Source organism: Podarcis bocagei (assembly GCF_964188305.1).
Source record: "Podarcis bocagei genome assembly, chromosome: Z".
NCBI lineage: Eukaryota > Metazoa > Chordata > Lepidosauria > Squamata > Lacertidae > Podarcis > Podarcis bocagei.
The window spans coordinates 48,120,317-48,134,873 of record NC_138140.1 but is presented as its reverse complement, the minus strand read 5'-3'; the positions used below and the strand labels follow the sequence as shown (position 1 = coordinate 48,134,873).

The 14,557-nt window shown below is 44.2% G+C and overlaps 1 protein-coding gene across 4 annotated transcripts in view; it reads right to left on the bottom strand.

Moving 5' to 3' along the window:
• The window catches only part of ATP11C (ATPase phospholipid transporting 11C (ATP11C blood group)), a 102,200-nt gene that overhangs the window by 77,914 nt on the left and 9,729 nt on the right, over positions 1 to 14,557 (bottom strand). The window contains exon 1 of one of the 4 annotated variants that reach the window (XM_081178943.1): positions 981 to 1,001. The exons of the other annotated variants lie outside the window; for them this stretch is intronic. Coding sequence (XP_081035069.1) covers positions 981 to 986 — 6 coding nt within the window. The 5' untranslated portion in view covers positions 987 to 1,001. Of the gene's footprint in view, positions 1 to 980; positions 1,002 to 14,557 lie in introns of those variants that run through there. 4 annotated transcript variants of the gene reach the window in all.

Here is a 14,557-nt window from a genome sequence, read left to right as displayed (position 1 = left end):
GGCCTGATCCAGTATTGCTCATACACTCTTAAAACATAGGTAAAGGTAAAGGGACCCCTGACCATTAGATCCAGTCGTGACCGACTCTGGGATTGCGGTGCTCATCTCGCTTTATTGGCCAAGGGAGCCGGCGTACAGCTTCCGGGTCATGTGGCCAGCATGACTAAGCCGCTTCTGGTGAACCAGAGCAGCGCACGGAAACACCATTTACCTTCCCGCCAGAGTGGTACCAATTTATCTACTTGCATTTTGACGTGCTTTCAAACTGCTAGGTTGGCAGGAGCAGGGACCGAGCAATGGGAGCTCACCCCGTCGCGGGGATTCGAACCGCTGACCTTCTGATTCGCAAGTCCTAGGCTCTGTGGTTTAACCCACAGCTCCACCCGCGTCCCTAAAACATACTATGCTGTATTTTAAACACTAAACACATAGCAGTAAATCTTCCCAGCTTTGGAAGCCAATTTTACAGTGTTTGAATTGCCACTTTTTAATGCTTTCTTTTTTTTTAAAGAATGTGTGTGTGTGTGTGTGTGTGTGTGTGTGTGTGTGCAAAATCTCTCCATGCATACACATAGTCCTTAGAAGAAACGACATTTAATACAATTACCTAAGCAGTCAACTCCTAACCATGCCTAATTAAACTCAACGAGGCTAACACCCAGGTAAGTGATGTGGCCTTATTCAGGATCAGCTCTGATACATCAGTCAGTCAAATATCACTGCAAACCAGTCAACACACTAATCCAACGTGTTTTAGTAAATCCCGTTACCTAAGTGAAACTCTGGCTTCTGCTAACTGGCATTCAATTTTTACCTTCCCCCTTGCTTCCATTCGCCTTTCCAGAAACGTCTGCATTTTAAAAACAACATATTGTTCTCTGCTGCATACTTTCCAGAGCAAACGCTGTAATTCTGAAACACCAGTTAATTTGCAAATGCAATGGCTAAGCAGAAAAGCCAGTGAATACATTTGGGCTTACCGCCATAGACCACACCTTCAACCAAGTTTCTGGGGTGAAGCAGAATTCCATTTCAAGACAACAAAATGAACCAACAATCTTCTATGCAGAGGTGGCACTCCATAAAATAAATACTTTAAGGAACTAAAATGCCGTGTGGTTTGTTGTTTTTAAAAAAACAGGCAGTAAGCAGGAAAAAACAGGCACAAAGTTGAGCAAAGATCAAATTACATTGGGCTGGAAATGCATTCTGTTTAAAAAAGCACCTTCCAAAAGGGAGGGGAGGGGCTTGTGACCTCAACAGTTTGACTTCTGTAGCAAGCCTAGTTGACCTTAAGGCTGCAACCTTCTGTACACTCAACCAACCACAAAGGAGCAATCCCGGCAGGTCTCAGTGGGACAAACTCACAAGTAAACATGCAAAGGATCCGGCTGCCTGGGCTGTAATCCTTACAACACTCCCTGCAAAAGTCTGCTGCAGGAAAAAAAATAAACCGAGAGACATGCAGTACCTTGCAAGAGGCAGTCTTGCCATCTTGTACACAAACCCCTATCAGAACTATGATGCAAGATGCAAATACAGTAGTTATATGATCTCACCATGCCAGGGTCCCCCTTTTTAACCGCTGTGTGGCTGTCACAAATACCTGCAGAAGGCTGTGAAGCTGCAGGCAAATTATTTTAGCATTCTTCAGACTCTTATTATTAACAGAAACCTGCTCCACAGGTTTTTTTCTGATGGGCTTTTCTGGGTGGATGAAAGGGTCCCTGCCATGGGCATCTAATTTGTACTGTTTTTTATTATTATTTTAAAAAATGCTGTTTGTTTTTTGCTATTTGTATTATACACCGCCTTGAGACACTTGCATACAAGGTGTTTCATTAATAATTATATGGTATAATTATATTCATTTTTAAAAGCCAGTTGTAAAAATGCTGCAATAATAATAATAATAATAATAATAATAATAATAATAATAATAATAATAATTTCTTAAATTTCTAGGTAAAAACAGTGTAAAACCACAAAAACTCACAACATAGCAACAAACGAAAATAATACCCCCACAGAAGGCCATAGATTGTTTAATTAGTCAGAAGCCTGGGAGAAGAGGAATTCTTTTGCATGGCACCTAAAGATTGGTAACCAAGGTGCCAGGTGAGGCTCCCTGGGGAGAGCATCCCGCGAGGAGCCACCCAAGAAAAGGCCTGGTCTCGTGTTGCCACCCTCCTGACCTCTCATGAAGGGGCATGTGAAGAAGGGCCCCGTATGGTCAGTTCATATGGGGAAAGGCAACCCTTGAGGTATTGCGGTCCTGAGCCATTTAAGGCTTTATAAGTCAAAACTAGCGCTGTGAATTAGGCCCGGAAACTAATTGCCACCCAGAGCAGCTAGACCAAGACCAGTGTAATATGATCAAATAGCCTTGTCCCAGTGAGGAACTTGGCAGCCTAATTCTGCACCAGCTGGTGTCTTCGAACCATCTTCAGAGGCATCCCCACATATAACACATTGCAGTTATTCAACCTGGAGGTTACCGGAGCACAAACAACCAAAGTTAGGCTTTCCCTGACCAGACAGGGACATGGCTGATCCACCAGCCGAAGCTGATGGAAGGCAGTCTGAGGCCCCCTGAATCTCAAGTGATGGATCCAGGAGTACTCCCAGGCTGCATAACCGCTCCTTCAGAGCAAGTGTAACCCCATCAAGAGTAGGCGAACTCCCACCCATCCAGTCTAGGGAACCACCCATTCACAATGCCTCAATCTTATCTGGATTGCGCTTCAGTTTGTTGGTTCTCCCTCAGTCTATTTCTGAGGCAAGACAAGGGTCCAGCACTTCCACTGCCTCACCTGTAGGTATAACATCATCTCTCTGGGAAAGCCTGGATAATGGACAATACAAAGTTTTAGAAGACAAAGGATAGTCATTAACATCCTGTGTTTCCTATGCACCTCTCTTAATTCCTACAGGTAGTTGTAAGCCACAGGGCAGGTGATACTGCACTAGTTATTAGCACCGTTTTCCAATTTATTTATTTTTTAATGCTGATGGAAAACTCTGCATATTACATGTGCATGATGAACACATGCAAAACCCACACACTTGAAAATACACCTGCAACGACTGGGATATTTGCAGGGCGCTTTCAATATACCTTTATCGTGGGTAAATTCTTAAGCAATCTGATACAAGTCAAGTGCAGTACAAAGGTTTTTTGCACAATTACCATAAATAAGCAAACTTTCCCTTGTTAAATATGTATCCAGAATGCACTGGGAGCATGCCAGTTCTTGCAGGGGTGTATGTGCATGGATGCAGGCATGTGCATGAATGAAGAGTTGCCTTTCAGTATTAATACTCTGTCCTGAGCCAGGCTTGCAAATGGTTGCTAGCCTTGGCTGCCTCCAGCTTTATGAAAGCAGGGGTTCACCACCACTACCCCAACCCATTTATACCAGAAGTAAAAAAGCACTGCAATCCAATACATGTCCGCTCAAAATAAAGTCCAACTGAGTTCAGTGGGAGCAGCCTTTCAGGTGTAGCACACACGCACACACACACACAGAGAGAAGTATGGCAGACTGGTTGCTAAAAATGTTTCGTTGGCTAGCAAGCACTGCGCACTTGCAAAGACACTCTAATCCCTGTGGTGTTTGTTGTAGCTGCCATTGAATAAATGCTTCCCAGTATTCGGATGCTGGAGCTGCTGAAGATATACAGCTCTCGTTACTCAACTCTGCTTATAAAAGAAGCCAAAAGATAAACCATGATATCCTCTTCCTGTGCTATATTAGCAGCTGCGCATTGTCCGGCCAGCTATAATGACCTTTCAGTCTCATGCATTTGTGAACTGGAGCCTGGGATAAAGACATTGGCAGTAACTTGAGCATAGGTGTGAAATGCCTGCAGAATTCAACTCATGGCAGCCTCTTTCCTGGGTCTAGTGAAATGAAGGCAGGGAGGGAAAGTTCTGTGGTCCTCCGGATGTTACTGGACTCCCAACTCCCATCAGGGGTGAGGGGTGCTGCTTTTATTTTATTTTATTAATTTAAAAAATTGGTATACACTTGTGTCATTAAAAAAAAAATCAAAGCAGTTTACAGAAATACAAACAAAACTTGCCAAAAAAAGTTTTAAAAGTTAAAAGCAGGTCAAAATAGTTTAGCAACAACCGCAGGACCACAGGTTACCTGCGTAGGAAAGGACGATGCTAGATCTTCTTGCTATTAAACGGCTTCATCTCATTCCTGCAGCTCAAGCGGCTGAAAAATGCACAGGCCCATCGGGATTTTTCTTTTTCTGTTCAGCTGGCAACCCTAAAATAATAACAAATGCTTCTCCAAGGAGATGTTGACCACTCCCGGTCTATCATTTTAGAACTGTCCTTGACACAATTGGTTTGTGTATTCCTTGACCGACCACACTTATCTCTTTTTGTACTGACTTCCTTGGGAATTGCCTTGCATTATAGAAATCAATGTTTCCCAAATCTCTGGTACCTGCCCACCCCACCAAATCGAAAGATATAATTCATTCTTAACACCAGAAGAGGTCTTGATCAGATGCCCAGGACTGGAGAACAAACCAATGGGCAACAAGCCTATTGATACCTACTAGTCATGATGGTTGCATAATACCCTCCAGTGTCAGAGGCAATCTGCCACTAAATCAGAGTTGCTGTGACCGAGTTACTGTGACTTTGCTTGAGGGCTTCCTGCATTATTGTGACCATTAGCAGAGTCCATACCCAGAAAACAAAATTGACTGGCCGGCCAAACCAGGTGAGGGGGACCTGATGGGTCCCTTAGTGAGTTAGGGACTCTCCCTGTGTGTGAAGACGGGCTCCAGAATATTAAACGGATGGGACTAATAGTGGGTCCAACGGGCAAGGTTTCTGCTCATGATGTGGAGGGAGGTGAGGGTCAGATGTGGCTTGTCAATCTGGGAAGGTAGCCCATCCTAAATCTTATTCTTTTGAAGATGCCTTGTGGGATATCTTCAAAAGAAGGAAAGGCTAAGGAGTAAACCTTACACAAATCCAGAGTGGAATCCCTAAGACAGTTGGAAGGTGTCTTGTATGCCTCCTTCTCGCAAGTCCTGCAGCCAAGTTGATGCCAAATGTCTTGCTCTTCTTTTCTTTGGACCGCATCAGCAAGGCCGAGAAGCGGGTCTTGTCCTGGGCAGGCCAGGACCCCTCTTCACACTGCCCAGGCTTGTGCCCCAGGGAAGTCACTTTGGTGCTGCTAATGCAGCAGTTTGGCTTCACCCTGGAGCAAACTCCACTGTCTCTCGACAGATGGATGTCAGAGATCTAGCAGAGTTCACCTTCCCCCTTTTAGAGTGTGTTCAGCTCAGAGGAGCCCACTTTCTGTGCTCGTTGAATGAGTGGCTTGCAAATACACGCCATCCTTCTCTACACCAGGAGAACATGTTAGCAGAGAAACCCTAACCATATCTACTCAGAAATAAATCCTACTAAGTTCAATAGTGTTTTCTCCTATCTTAGAGGAGGTGGGATTGCAGCCAAAGAAACCTAAGAACAGAAGAAGAACCCTGGTGGGTCAGGGCAAGGGGTCCCATTCATTCCAGCATCCTGTTCTCACAGTGGTCAGCCAGATGCAATGAGGACAGAATGCAAACAGGCAGTAGAATCGGACCTCAGTGGAGGCCGACTGAGAGCAAGGAAGGTCTAAAAGGTAAAAGTAAAGGACCACTGGATGGTTAAGTCCAATCAAAGGCGACTATGGGGTTGCGCCGCTCATCTCAATTGCAGGCCAAGGGAGCCAGCTTTTGTCCACAGACAGTTTTCTGGGGCATGTGGCTAGCATGACTAACCGCTACTGGCACACGAAGGACCGTGACGAGTGCCAGAGGGCATGGAAACACCGTTTACCTTCCCACCACAGTGGTACCTATTTATCTACTTGCACTGGCATGCTTTCGAACTGCTAGGTTGGTAGGAGCTGGGACAGAGCAACAGGACATCACCCCGTCGTGGGGATTCGAACCCCCAATCAGCAAGTCCAAGAGGCTCAGTGGTTTAGACCACAGCAGTAGTGGACAAATTGTATTTATACAGAGCAATCTCTGGGCAACCTACAATCAGTTTAAACCAAAACCAAACACACACATTGTTAAAGACAATGGCTATAAAGAACTAACAATAAATTAACCACCAGCCAGCACAGAACTTATCAACAAAAAACATCAGTGTAAAACAATTAGCAAATCAGCAGCAATAGCAAACATCAAGATACAATAAAGAAAAAGGAAATGAGCAACATTTACAGTTGTTTTTTATTTATTTAGACAAAACGGTGGCAATGTTTTTAATCACTCAGTTCTGCTGATAAATAATAACTGGTTTTGATAAGGAAGGAAATGTTTTTGGTTTAATTTTAAATGCATTTTTAAAAAAGTTTTAAAATGTGCTAATGGCTTGTAACATAACATTTTGAAACAAAACAAAAAACAAAAGACCTGCCCCTTTTGGCTCCTATGAAACAATCCTCTAAGCAGTTTGATTATAAATTTGTTTGCACCTTGGCTATACAAACTTAAGTCATAAGTCCTCAAAGCGGAAAGTGGAGAAATTTTGGACCTATGCTATGTTTTTAAAAAATCTAAATGTGCTGCTGCATTTTACTGTAATTGAACGAGTTTATAGCCAGGAAACACAGCTATATTTGAAATGCATTGTTAAGACCAAAATACAGGCTGCAATCCAATTCACACTTACCTGGGAGTAAGCCACATCGAAACAACTGGGACTTATCCCCAAGTAAACTTGCATAGCTTGCTCAGATAACGAGTGGTTTCATTGCAATTTCAGGAGAAACTGGAGTAGATTGTGACATCACTGCTCTTGGAGTTTTTGGCAGTTCAGTTCTATGCACATCAGCTCAGAAGTCACCCCCATTGAGTTCAACAGAACTTAACTGCCAGGTAAGGGTCTACACAGGATGCCAAACTGAAATCACACAAAGCCAAAAAATGTAATCGAGGTTCAAAAATTCTTATTTTGATCTTTCACTTTCAATCTTTTCAGCTTTGATCAGGAGAAGTTGCTCTTATTTGTTGGGGGGCACTGCAGGCCAGTGCAGGATGAGACCATGGGAAGTAGCAGCACATGAAGAGAGTGGAGAGGGGCACAATGCATGAACCAAAACACCTTTGAACTGGCACAAGACAGTCTGGGAAAACTTTGCAACCTGAGCAGAACACAACCTGCGTCTGCATATGCACGGGTCGTGATTCGCCACTTCTGCGATGACGTCATTTTGAGCATCTGCGAATGCGGCGAAACCTGGAAGTAACCTGTTCCATTACTTCTGGGTCGCCACAGGATGCAACCTGAAAAAGCTCAACCTGAAGCGTCTTTAACCCAAGTGACTGTACTAGAACAGACAATGGTCTAACCCAGTAGAAAGCAGCTTCCTGTCTCACTTTTCTCCTTCTGCTTGCTGCCTTCACACCCTGAAAAGCAAATGTTTCCCCAGGAGAAAGATAAGGAAAACGCTCCAACATACCGTATTTTTCGCTCTATAACACGCACCCGACCATAACACGCACGTAGTTTTTAGAGGAGGAAAATCCGTAGGCATGCCACCTGTAGGCATTTCCTCCATAACACGCACAGACATTTCCTCTTACTTTCTAGGAGGAAAAAAGTGAGTGTTATGGTGCAAAAAATACGGTAATTATACAAAACCCAAGGAAGGCCACTGGTTTAAAGAATGTGGAGACATTTGGTGACTGCCATTCTATTTTATTTGACTTCTCTTTTTCAAATTCCTACCTCATGAGCTGACTTGAGGGAAGGTTGACAAAAGAGAAACCGGCTTGAGGCTTGTTAAAGATCCAGTTTAGGGTGGAACTGGAATGTGAGCATTAAAAATGCTCTAAAAAGCATGAACTTAGTAGGTTGCCAAGTACACAAGCTGGCCCTAGTGCTTCTGCTGATTGGGATTGCCCACTTACAAAAAGCATGTTTTAAAATTCAAAAGGCAATTTAACTGTGAGGTCCCACTGGGACAAATCAAGAATTTACTTCTGAGTAAGCATGTAGAAGATTGCGCTGGAAATGCTCTTTCAAGAGTTGTTGCTGTTGGCATCCATCTGTCTCAAAAGACATTGGAGTGTGCCTTAGGGGGTGAAGTCAAAGTAAATGACCTCCCTGGGGCTCAAGCCTCAGCAGTGTGGTCATGGAGTGCATGGAGGTCCTGGGTTGTCCAGGTTGCCTCTCGGCTCACTGATGTGGTCCAAAGTAAAACAGAGCAATATGTTTGGTGCTAGCTTGGCTGCAGGAGTTGCCTGAAGGTGGCGTACAAGGTGCCATCTAACCACCTTAGGGACTCCACTTTGAATTTGTGAAGGGTTTACTCCTTGGCTTTTTCCTCTCCCAAAGATAACCTGCAAGGGAGCAGAGAGTTTGGGTTGGAGATTACCTTCTTCTAGATGGGCCCCATCTGCCCCTCATGTGCAGAAACTGCCCTCTTGACCGTTGGACTCACTATTGGTCTTGTCTGATCAATCTGCCAGAGCCTGGGCTTTCCCCCCAGAACCCAAGCATGAAAAATCTCGAACCCAACTGAAAGCTGAAATTTCACTCACAACACAACTTCAGCAGCAAAGAATAGCTTTGCTTTTAAATTGCTTTATTTAATTGGTGGCAAGTGGGTTGAGTTTCTTGTGGTAGTACAATCAGCAGGTTAAGCACTTAAGATTTAGTTTGCTTCCCTAGCCACTGGCGCCGATGTGACTAAACACCGGCACACGCACACACCAACAAACACAAGCCCCTAAAAGATGTACCAGACACTGAACTCGAAGCCCAAAGACAGTCTTTTTGCGATACACACATTCCAAATAAGGTCCTACTGATTCAGAGGTATACATAGTTAAGCTGTACCCTTCTACAGTTATCCACTTGTAAAGTTCAGTGCCTTATCTGTAAGTACCACAGCTCATCTAAACAAATCAACAAGGGCGCACTCTCACACAACGCTTGTTCCTGTGTAGAGACAGCTTGCACTGTGTTCAGTTGAACATGTGAGCCAGCCTGATAGCACAAAGAAAAAGCAAATCCTGATTCATGCATTACTCAGGTGTAGGGTATAGCATGAGAAAAGCCCAAGTTTTTCAGGCTAGTGAGATGTTGGCTTTGTGGGATGCTCTGGTGATGGAACATCTGAAGTGACAGAGACATCAAAGGCTAGTTCAGGGGGCACATTCTGCTCCTGGTCAGATACATCCTATGAACCCATGACCTCTTCCCCGGAGGATGGGGAGTCAGAGCCATGGATGGAGAGCAAGGTCCTTCCCAAGAGGAAGCCCCTCCTCTGCATCTCCCCCCCCCAAAAAAAAGTCTGACGTCATGAGGACCAGAAGCTTGAAACTGCTGACAAAAGAGCTTTCACAAGAAGGACAACGTAGTAGTAGTGATGCAGAAAGATATTTTTATGCTGATGGAAAGAAGATATTTTACGTCAATGGAAGTATGTTGAAAGATGAAATCGTAACGGCTGGGTTGATGACAGGGAGAAATAGGAAACATTCTGATCTCTTGACTCTTGGTCTTACTGGTAGGACAGAGGAAGGAAAACTATTTCAGCGCCTTTCTACCTGGCAAAAATAAGGAAATCAAAAACAAAACAAAACCACGTGACATGTTTTCACAAAAGGCCAGTGGAAATAAAGATGGGACAGAAATAGGAGCACTTTTTCCAAGTGACATTTCTCAAGAGTGCAGAGAGCAAAAGCCACTAAGACTTTTCTGGGGTCCTCAAGGGTGTCTCTTTGCAGGTTCCAGCCTGCGTTGCTTCTTTTTTTAGCAAAGCCACCAAGCTACAGGAACCGATGAGCATGTCGCCAAGCCCTTCCTTTGGGGCCAGAGTAAACTCCAATGAGCCTTTATCGCTTGCTGCTGACATAAGTGCAAAATATAGCCTTCCAAAATTCCATTGGCTTAACATGTTCATAAAAACACACCACCACACTTAAGGCAGAATGTAAACCTTCCTCCCAGGGTCTCACTCAATAAAAGTCAGCCCCATCCCTCTAAGACCAAATATGCAAGCCTCAATTTGATCACACACCTCACTTTCAAGGAGCCTGATATTTGTGGGTCATCTTCATCCCATTTTGTAATTTCAACAACCTTGTGAGGTTGGTTGGCTGAGAAAAAAGCAACTCACAAAAGGTCAAGTAGTGACCTCTGGAGCCAAGCATGGATTTGGACCAAAGTTTCCTATGAATCATAGAGCTGTAGAGCTGAAAGGGTCCCCCATGGTCATCCAGTCCACCCCCTGCAATGCAGGAGTCTCAACTAAATCAAAGATGGCGGATGGCCATCCAACCTCTGCTTAAGGCTGATGCAAGTTGCAGTTCAAAACATCTGGAGGGCACCAGCTTGGCAGAGGCTGCTTTCATGGCTCTCTCCTTCCTAACCAGACTTACTCTGGACAAAGTCATTCCAGTTCAAATCTTGTCTATGGCCTAAACTCATCTGAAATGAGCAAGAGGCCAGGGTTACCAACCTCGTTTGCCAGGTTATTTTATGCATTACAAGAAATAGCATACGTCAAGTTCATTGAAACACACTGCAGTGCCCCGGAGTACAATTCCAGTACTTCAAGTCAAAAGCAGCTAATTGGATATTTTTTGAGAAATCTCATAATTCACCCGGACAACCAGTTGTTCTGAAGAAAGAGGATCAAAGCAGTGGTCATTCTGTTGATCCAACTGTTCCCTGTGCAAATAGTTAAATAGCTTTCCCAACAGGTTTCACAATACATTTAGGTACATTTCAAGGCAAACGAAAATTTCCACTCTTTGACCCAGGGGAAAAAACGGTTTCATTGTTCCCACTTTATAGGCAACACACCCTAAAGCAGAACTGCCCATATCTGCTAGCTTAAAATCCTGAAGTTGGGAGAGAAAGAATTTACCAGGTTCAAGGAGATGCTATTAGTATATAAACCCCTTAAAAACTTGGGCCCAATTTACCTACGAGATCACCTTCCGCCACATGTGCTCACTTGACCCCTTTGACTGGCAGAATTGGCAATATTGCAGATGCCAGATAATACCCATTCCACATTTGTAAGAATCGATTAGTGTGGCAGAGCCTATAACTTTGGAAATCTCTGGCTATTGAGATGAAGTTTTCACTGTACTCTCTTCAGCTCCTGCTAAAAAAAAATTATTTTTTCTTTAGTCAAGCCTACCCAGATGCTTAGAAAGTTGAAGTAATTTTAATCTGTTTTAATATTTTAACTTGTGTATGCTTTGAAGTACGGTCGTGAATTCTTATTGATTTTACGATTTTATATTTTGTAAGCCGCTTTGCAGTTTTTACCATTAAGTGGTGCATAGGTTCTATTATATAAATAAATTAGCTGCAAACCAAAGGGTATTTCCCACATTAATAAGTAAGCATCACTGAGTTTGATGTGGCTCAGTTCTCAGATGTTCAGGATCATACCTATCATAAAATCACAGAACTGTAGAGTTGGAAGGTACCCCAAGAGTCACCTAGACCAGAGTTTTCCAAACAGTGTGTGGCAACACATTAGTGTGTCAGCTGCAGTGTGTAGGTGTGTTGTGCAAATGCTCCCTGTGCTCCTCTCAGGGCTGGAAAGGGGTTACTTTAACCTCCGTTTTGCTAGTAAAACTGAATGACTATGTCACGAAATGATGCATGTCTGAAAAGTGTGTCACCAACAGGAAAAGTTTGGAAAGCTCTGATCTAGATAGTAACACCGTTATAACTTTTAGTACAATCAAGGGAACTTGTACTTTCCACCCTGAAAATGCCAAGTGTGTTCATGCATCTAGTCCTCACAGATATTCAGGCAGCACATGAACAATTAGCTATGCTGCCCACATGATCCCTATTCATGTTCTTCCAACGATAACCTCCTGCCTATTATAGTTAAAGGTAAAGGGACCCCTGACCATTAGGTCCAGTCGTGGCTGACTCTGGGGTTGCAGCGCTCATCTCGCTTTATTGGCCAAGGGAGCCAGCGTACAGCTTCCGGGTCATGTGGCCAGCATGACTAAGCCGCTTCTGGCGAACCAGAGCAGCGCACGGAAATGCCATTTACCTTCCCACTGTAGCAGTACCTATTTATCTACTTGCACTGGTGTGCTTTCGAACTGCTAGGTGGGCAGGAGCTGGGACTGAGCAACGGGAGCTCACCCCGTCACAGGTATTCGAACCGCCGACCTTCTGATCAGCAAGTCCTAGGCTCTGTGGTTTAACCCACAGTGCCACCCGCGTCCCTCTACTATAGCTAATTATCTGTTTAAAAAACGTACAGATTTCTCTCATATATATATATATATATATTCTATTTGGTTTTTGCGGAAGTATGAATTATCTTTGTGGTTGGGAAAGGAGGATTGTGCCCTAAGGTCTGGGCAACTTTGGTGAATGTTTACATTGCTACAAATGTCCCATATGCCAATCTAAACTGAGCATCTCTTTTTTCCTGTTTAATTACTTTCAAGATAAGATTCAGTTGCAGCGAACTGGTAAAATGCCACTGACTCTCTTTCCAATTTTCAGGCTCAAGCTGCATTTGCTACAGTTAAGCATTAACATTTGCTAGCAGCAAATTCCCTTTAACATGCTAGTCTGTGAAGATTTTAAGTGTGAATCCCAGCTGTTCACCCGTTCTTTAAAGTACGAATTAAACTCTTGGGTAGCACTCAACAAAATTAGTTACTGAAGACCCTGGGTGCTATGCTAGCTGTGTTCATGCGCAAGCTCCCACAATCTTCGAGGGGTGGGCAGATAAAAATAGGGTTACAGAGAAGGATGTAAGGAAAGGCTTGCGGTAATTACTCTACTATGGTGATAAAGGATCAACTCACAAGTTACGCTTTACAACAGCTGGTGTGTCCCACCACCACCACCCACATTTCAGGGCATAGAGATAGAAGAGAGATATCTATGTGGCCATCTAAAAGAGAAAGAAAAGTGGTAACAGGACAACATTTTTGCGGGCTTAGTTTTCAGAATTTCCTCTCCAAAAAGTCATACAGTACAAAAACCAATCAGGTAGTTGGTTACTGGCTGCAATGAAAAGTAATGCTAAACTATAGATTAGTCTAGCTCCTCCAGCCCTTCACAGGCTCAGCCATTCCCTCTCTCTTCCTGTAACACTTCTGTTTTCGATTAACCATAGTTTCAGTGTGACACCTGAATCCTAATTGTGGTTAAACTTTCCTATGGTTAGCTATCAATCAACTGAATATTTACTATGGTCGGCCAATCATGAAGTACAACGTATTTTTTAAAACACGTAATCTCAACCTCAGAAGCAAAAAGGTGACTAGAGCTAACCACTATAGTAGGTCTATAAGATACTACACATTTCAGCTTTTTGCCGCCTATTTAGGAGCTGATTTGTTGGACCTCTCAGGGAAGATATTCAAAAGGGTCTCCAAAATGATGGTTCAGATCCTGGTCAATTAAGGGCATTTGGGGGGGAAAAGAAATCCCTACACAAAACTTTCAAGAAAACCCACATTATGGATAGCCAAGCTGCAAGTTATCGTAAACTTTTTTTTTTAAGTGCTTAAATTGGAAACTTTCATTTTGAAGATGAGGCAGCTGCAGGAGCAGCTGCACTTTGAAATGTGCTCCCCAACCCCTTTATGGATGTCCCCTGGCAAGAAATGCTGCAAGGCCTCCTTCCAGAACAGGAGGATATGCATCTCAGCTTAGAGCCTTGTGGCGGCTTCCACTTCATGGGGGGGAGGAAAGGGGGGGTTAAGCACCCTGTGTTTAAAGAATGGGAAACGTCACGTCTCTCGGCCCTAACTGTACTCAAGCCTAGGACTTTGGATGGACTTGACCTGCACTAGGGGTCAATGGCTCCACAGCCCATGAAACCTGGCATGGCTTGTGCAACTTGTTTAGCAAACACTGCCCCTTCTTCACAGCAGCGTGACCGCAAATGCTCCAACTGCAGAAGTGGCACACCAGAACAAACCAGCAACAACCACCCAAAAGTGAGCCACCCCATTATAATGGCACTCCAGGATGGAGACCACAGCATCCACCTGGCACCAGCATTCGCCAGTCTTTCACATTAGGAAAAGGTGGGAAGTTAATAGCTTGCACATCTTTCCAAGCAAGGGAGCGAAATGCATTGTGGATCCAATTTTCACTCTTGCACAGCCCCGGCTGACGCTAAATGGATTCATGCCGACTCTGCGGCAACACAGCCTCCGGCCGGTTGTATTCATTCAGCGTTGATATTCAAGGTTAGCTTCAAAGAGAAGCTAAGGTGGCGGGGGGGGGGGGGGAGGCAAAGAGGCAATGTCACTGCAGAGAGGCAACACAGCATAGGGCTCTGTTAGGCCGGGGGGGGGGGATCTCATTTGTGCTACCAGGCGCCACCCTAGGCGCACATTCTTTCCAAGCTATTAGACAACGTAGCCCTGGACGCGCTAAGCGGTTCTTGTCCCAGGAGACAGAAGGGAACTGCTCACATCCAGGCTTCCAGCAGAGCTACATGGCAATCTAATCCTCCCTAATGCAACCAGACTCCTGATATTATGCCAGGATCAGATCCAGGGG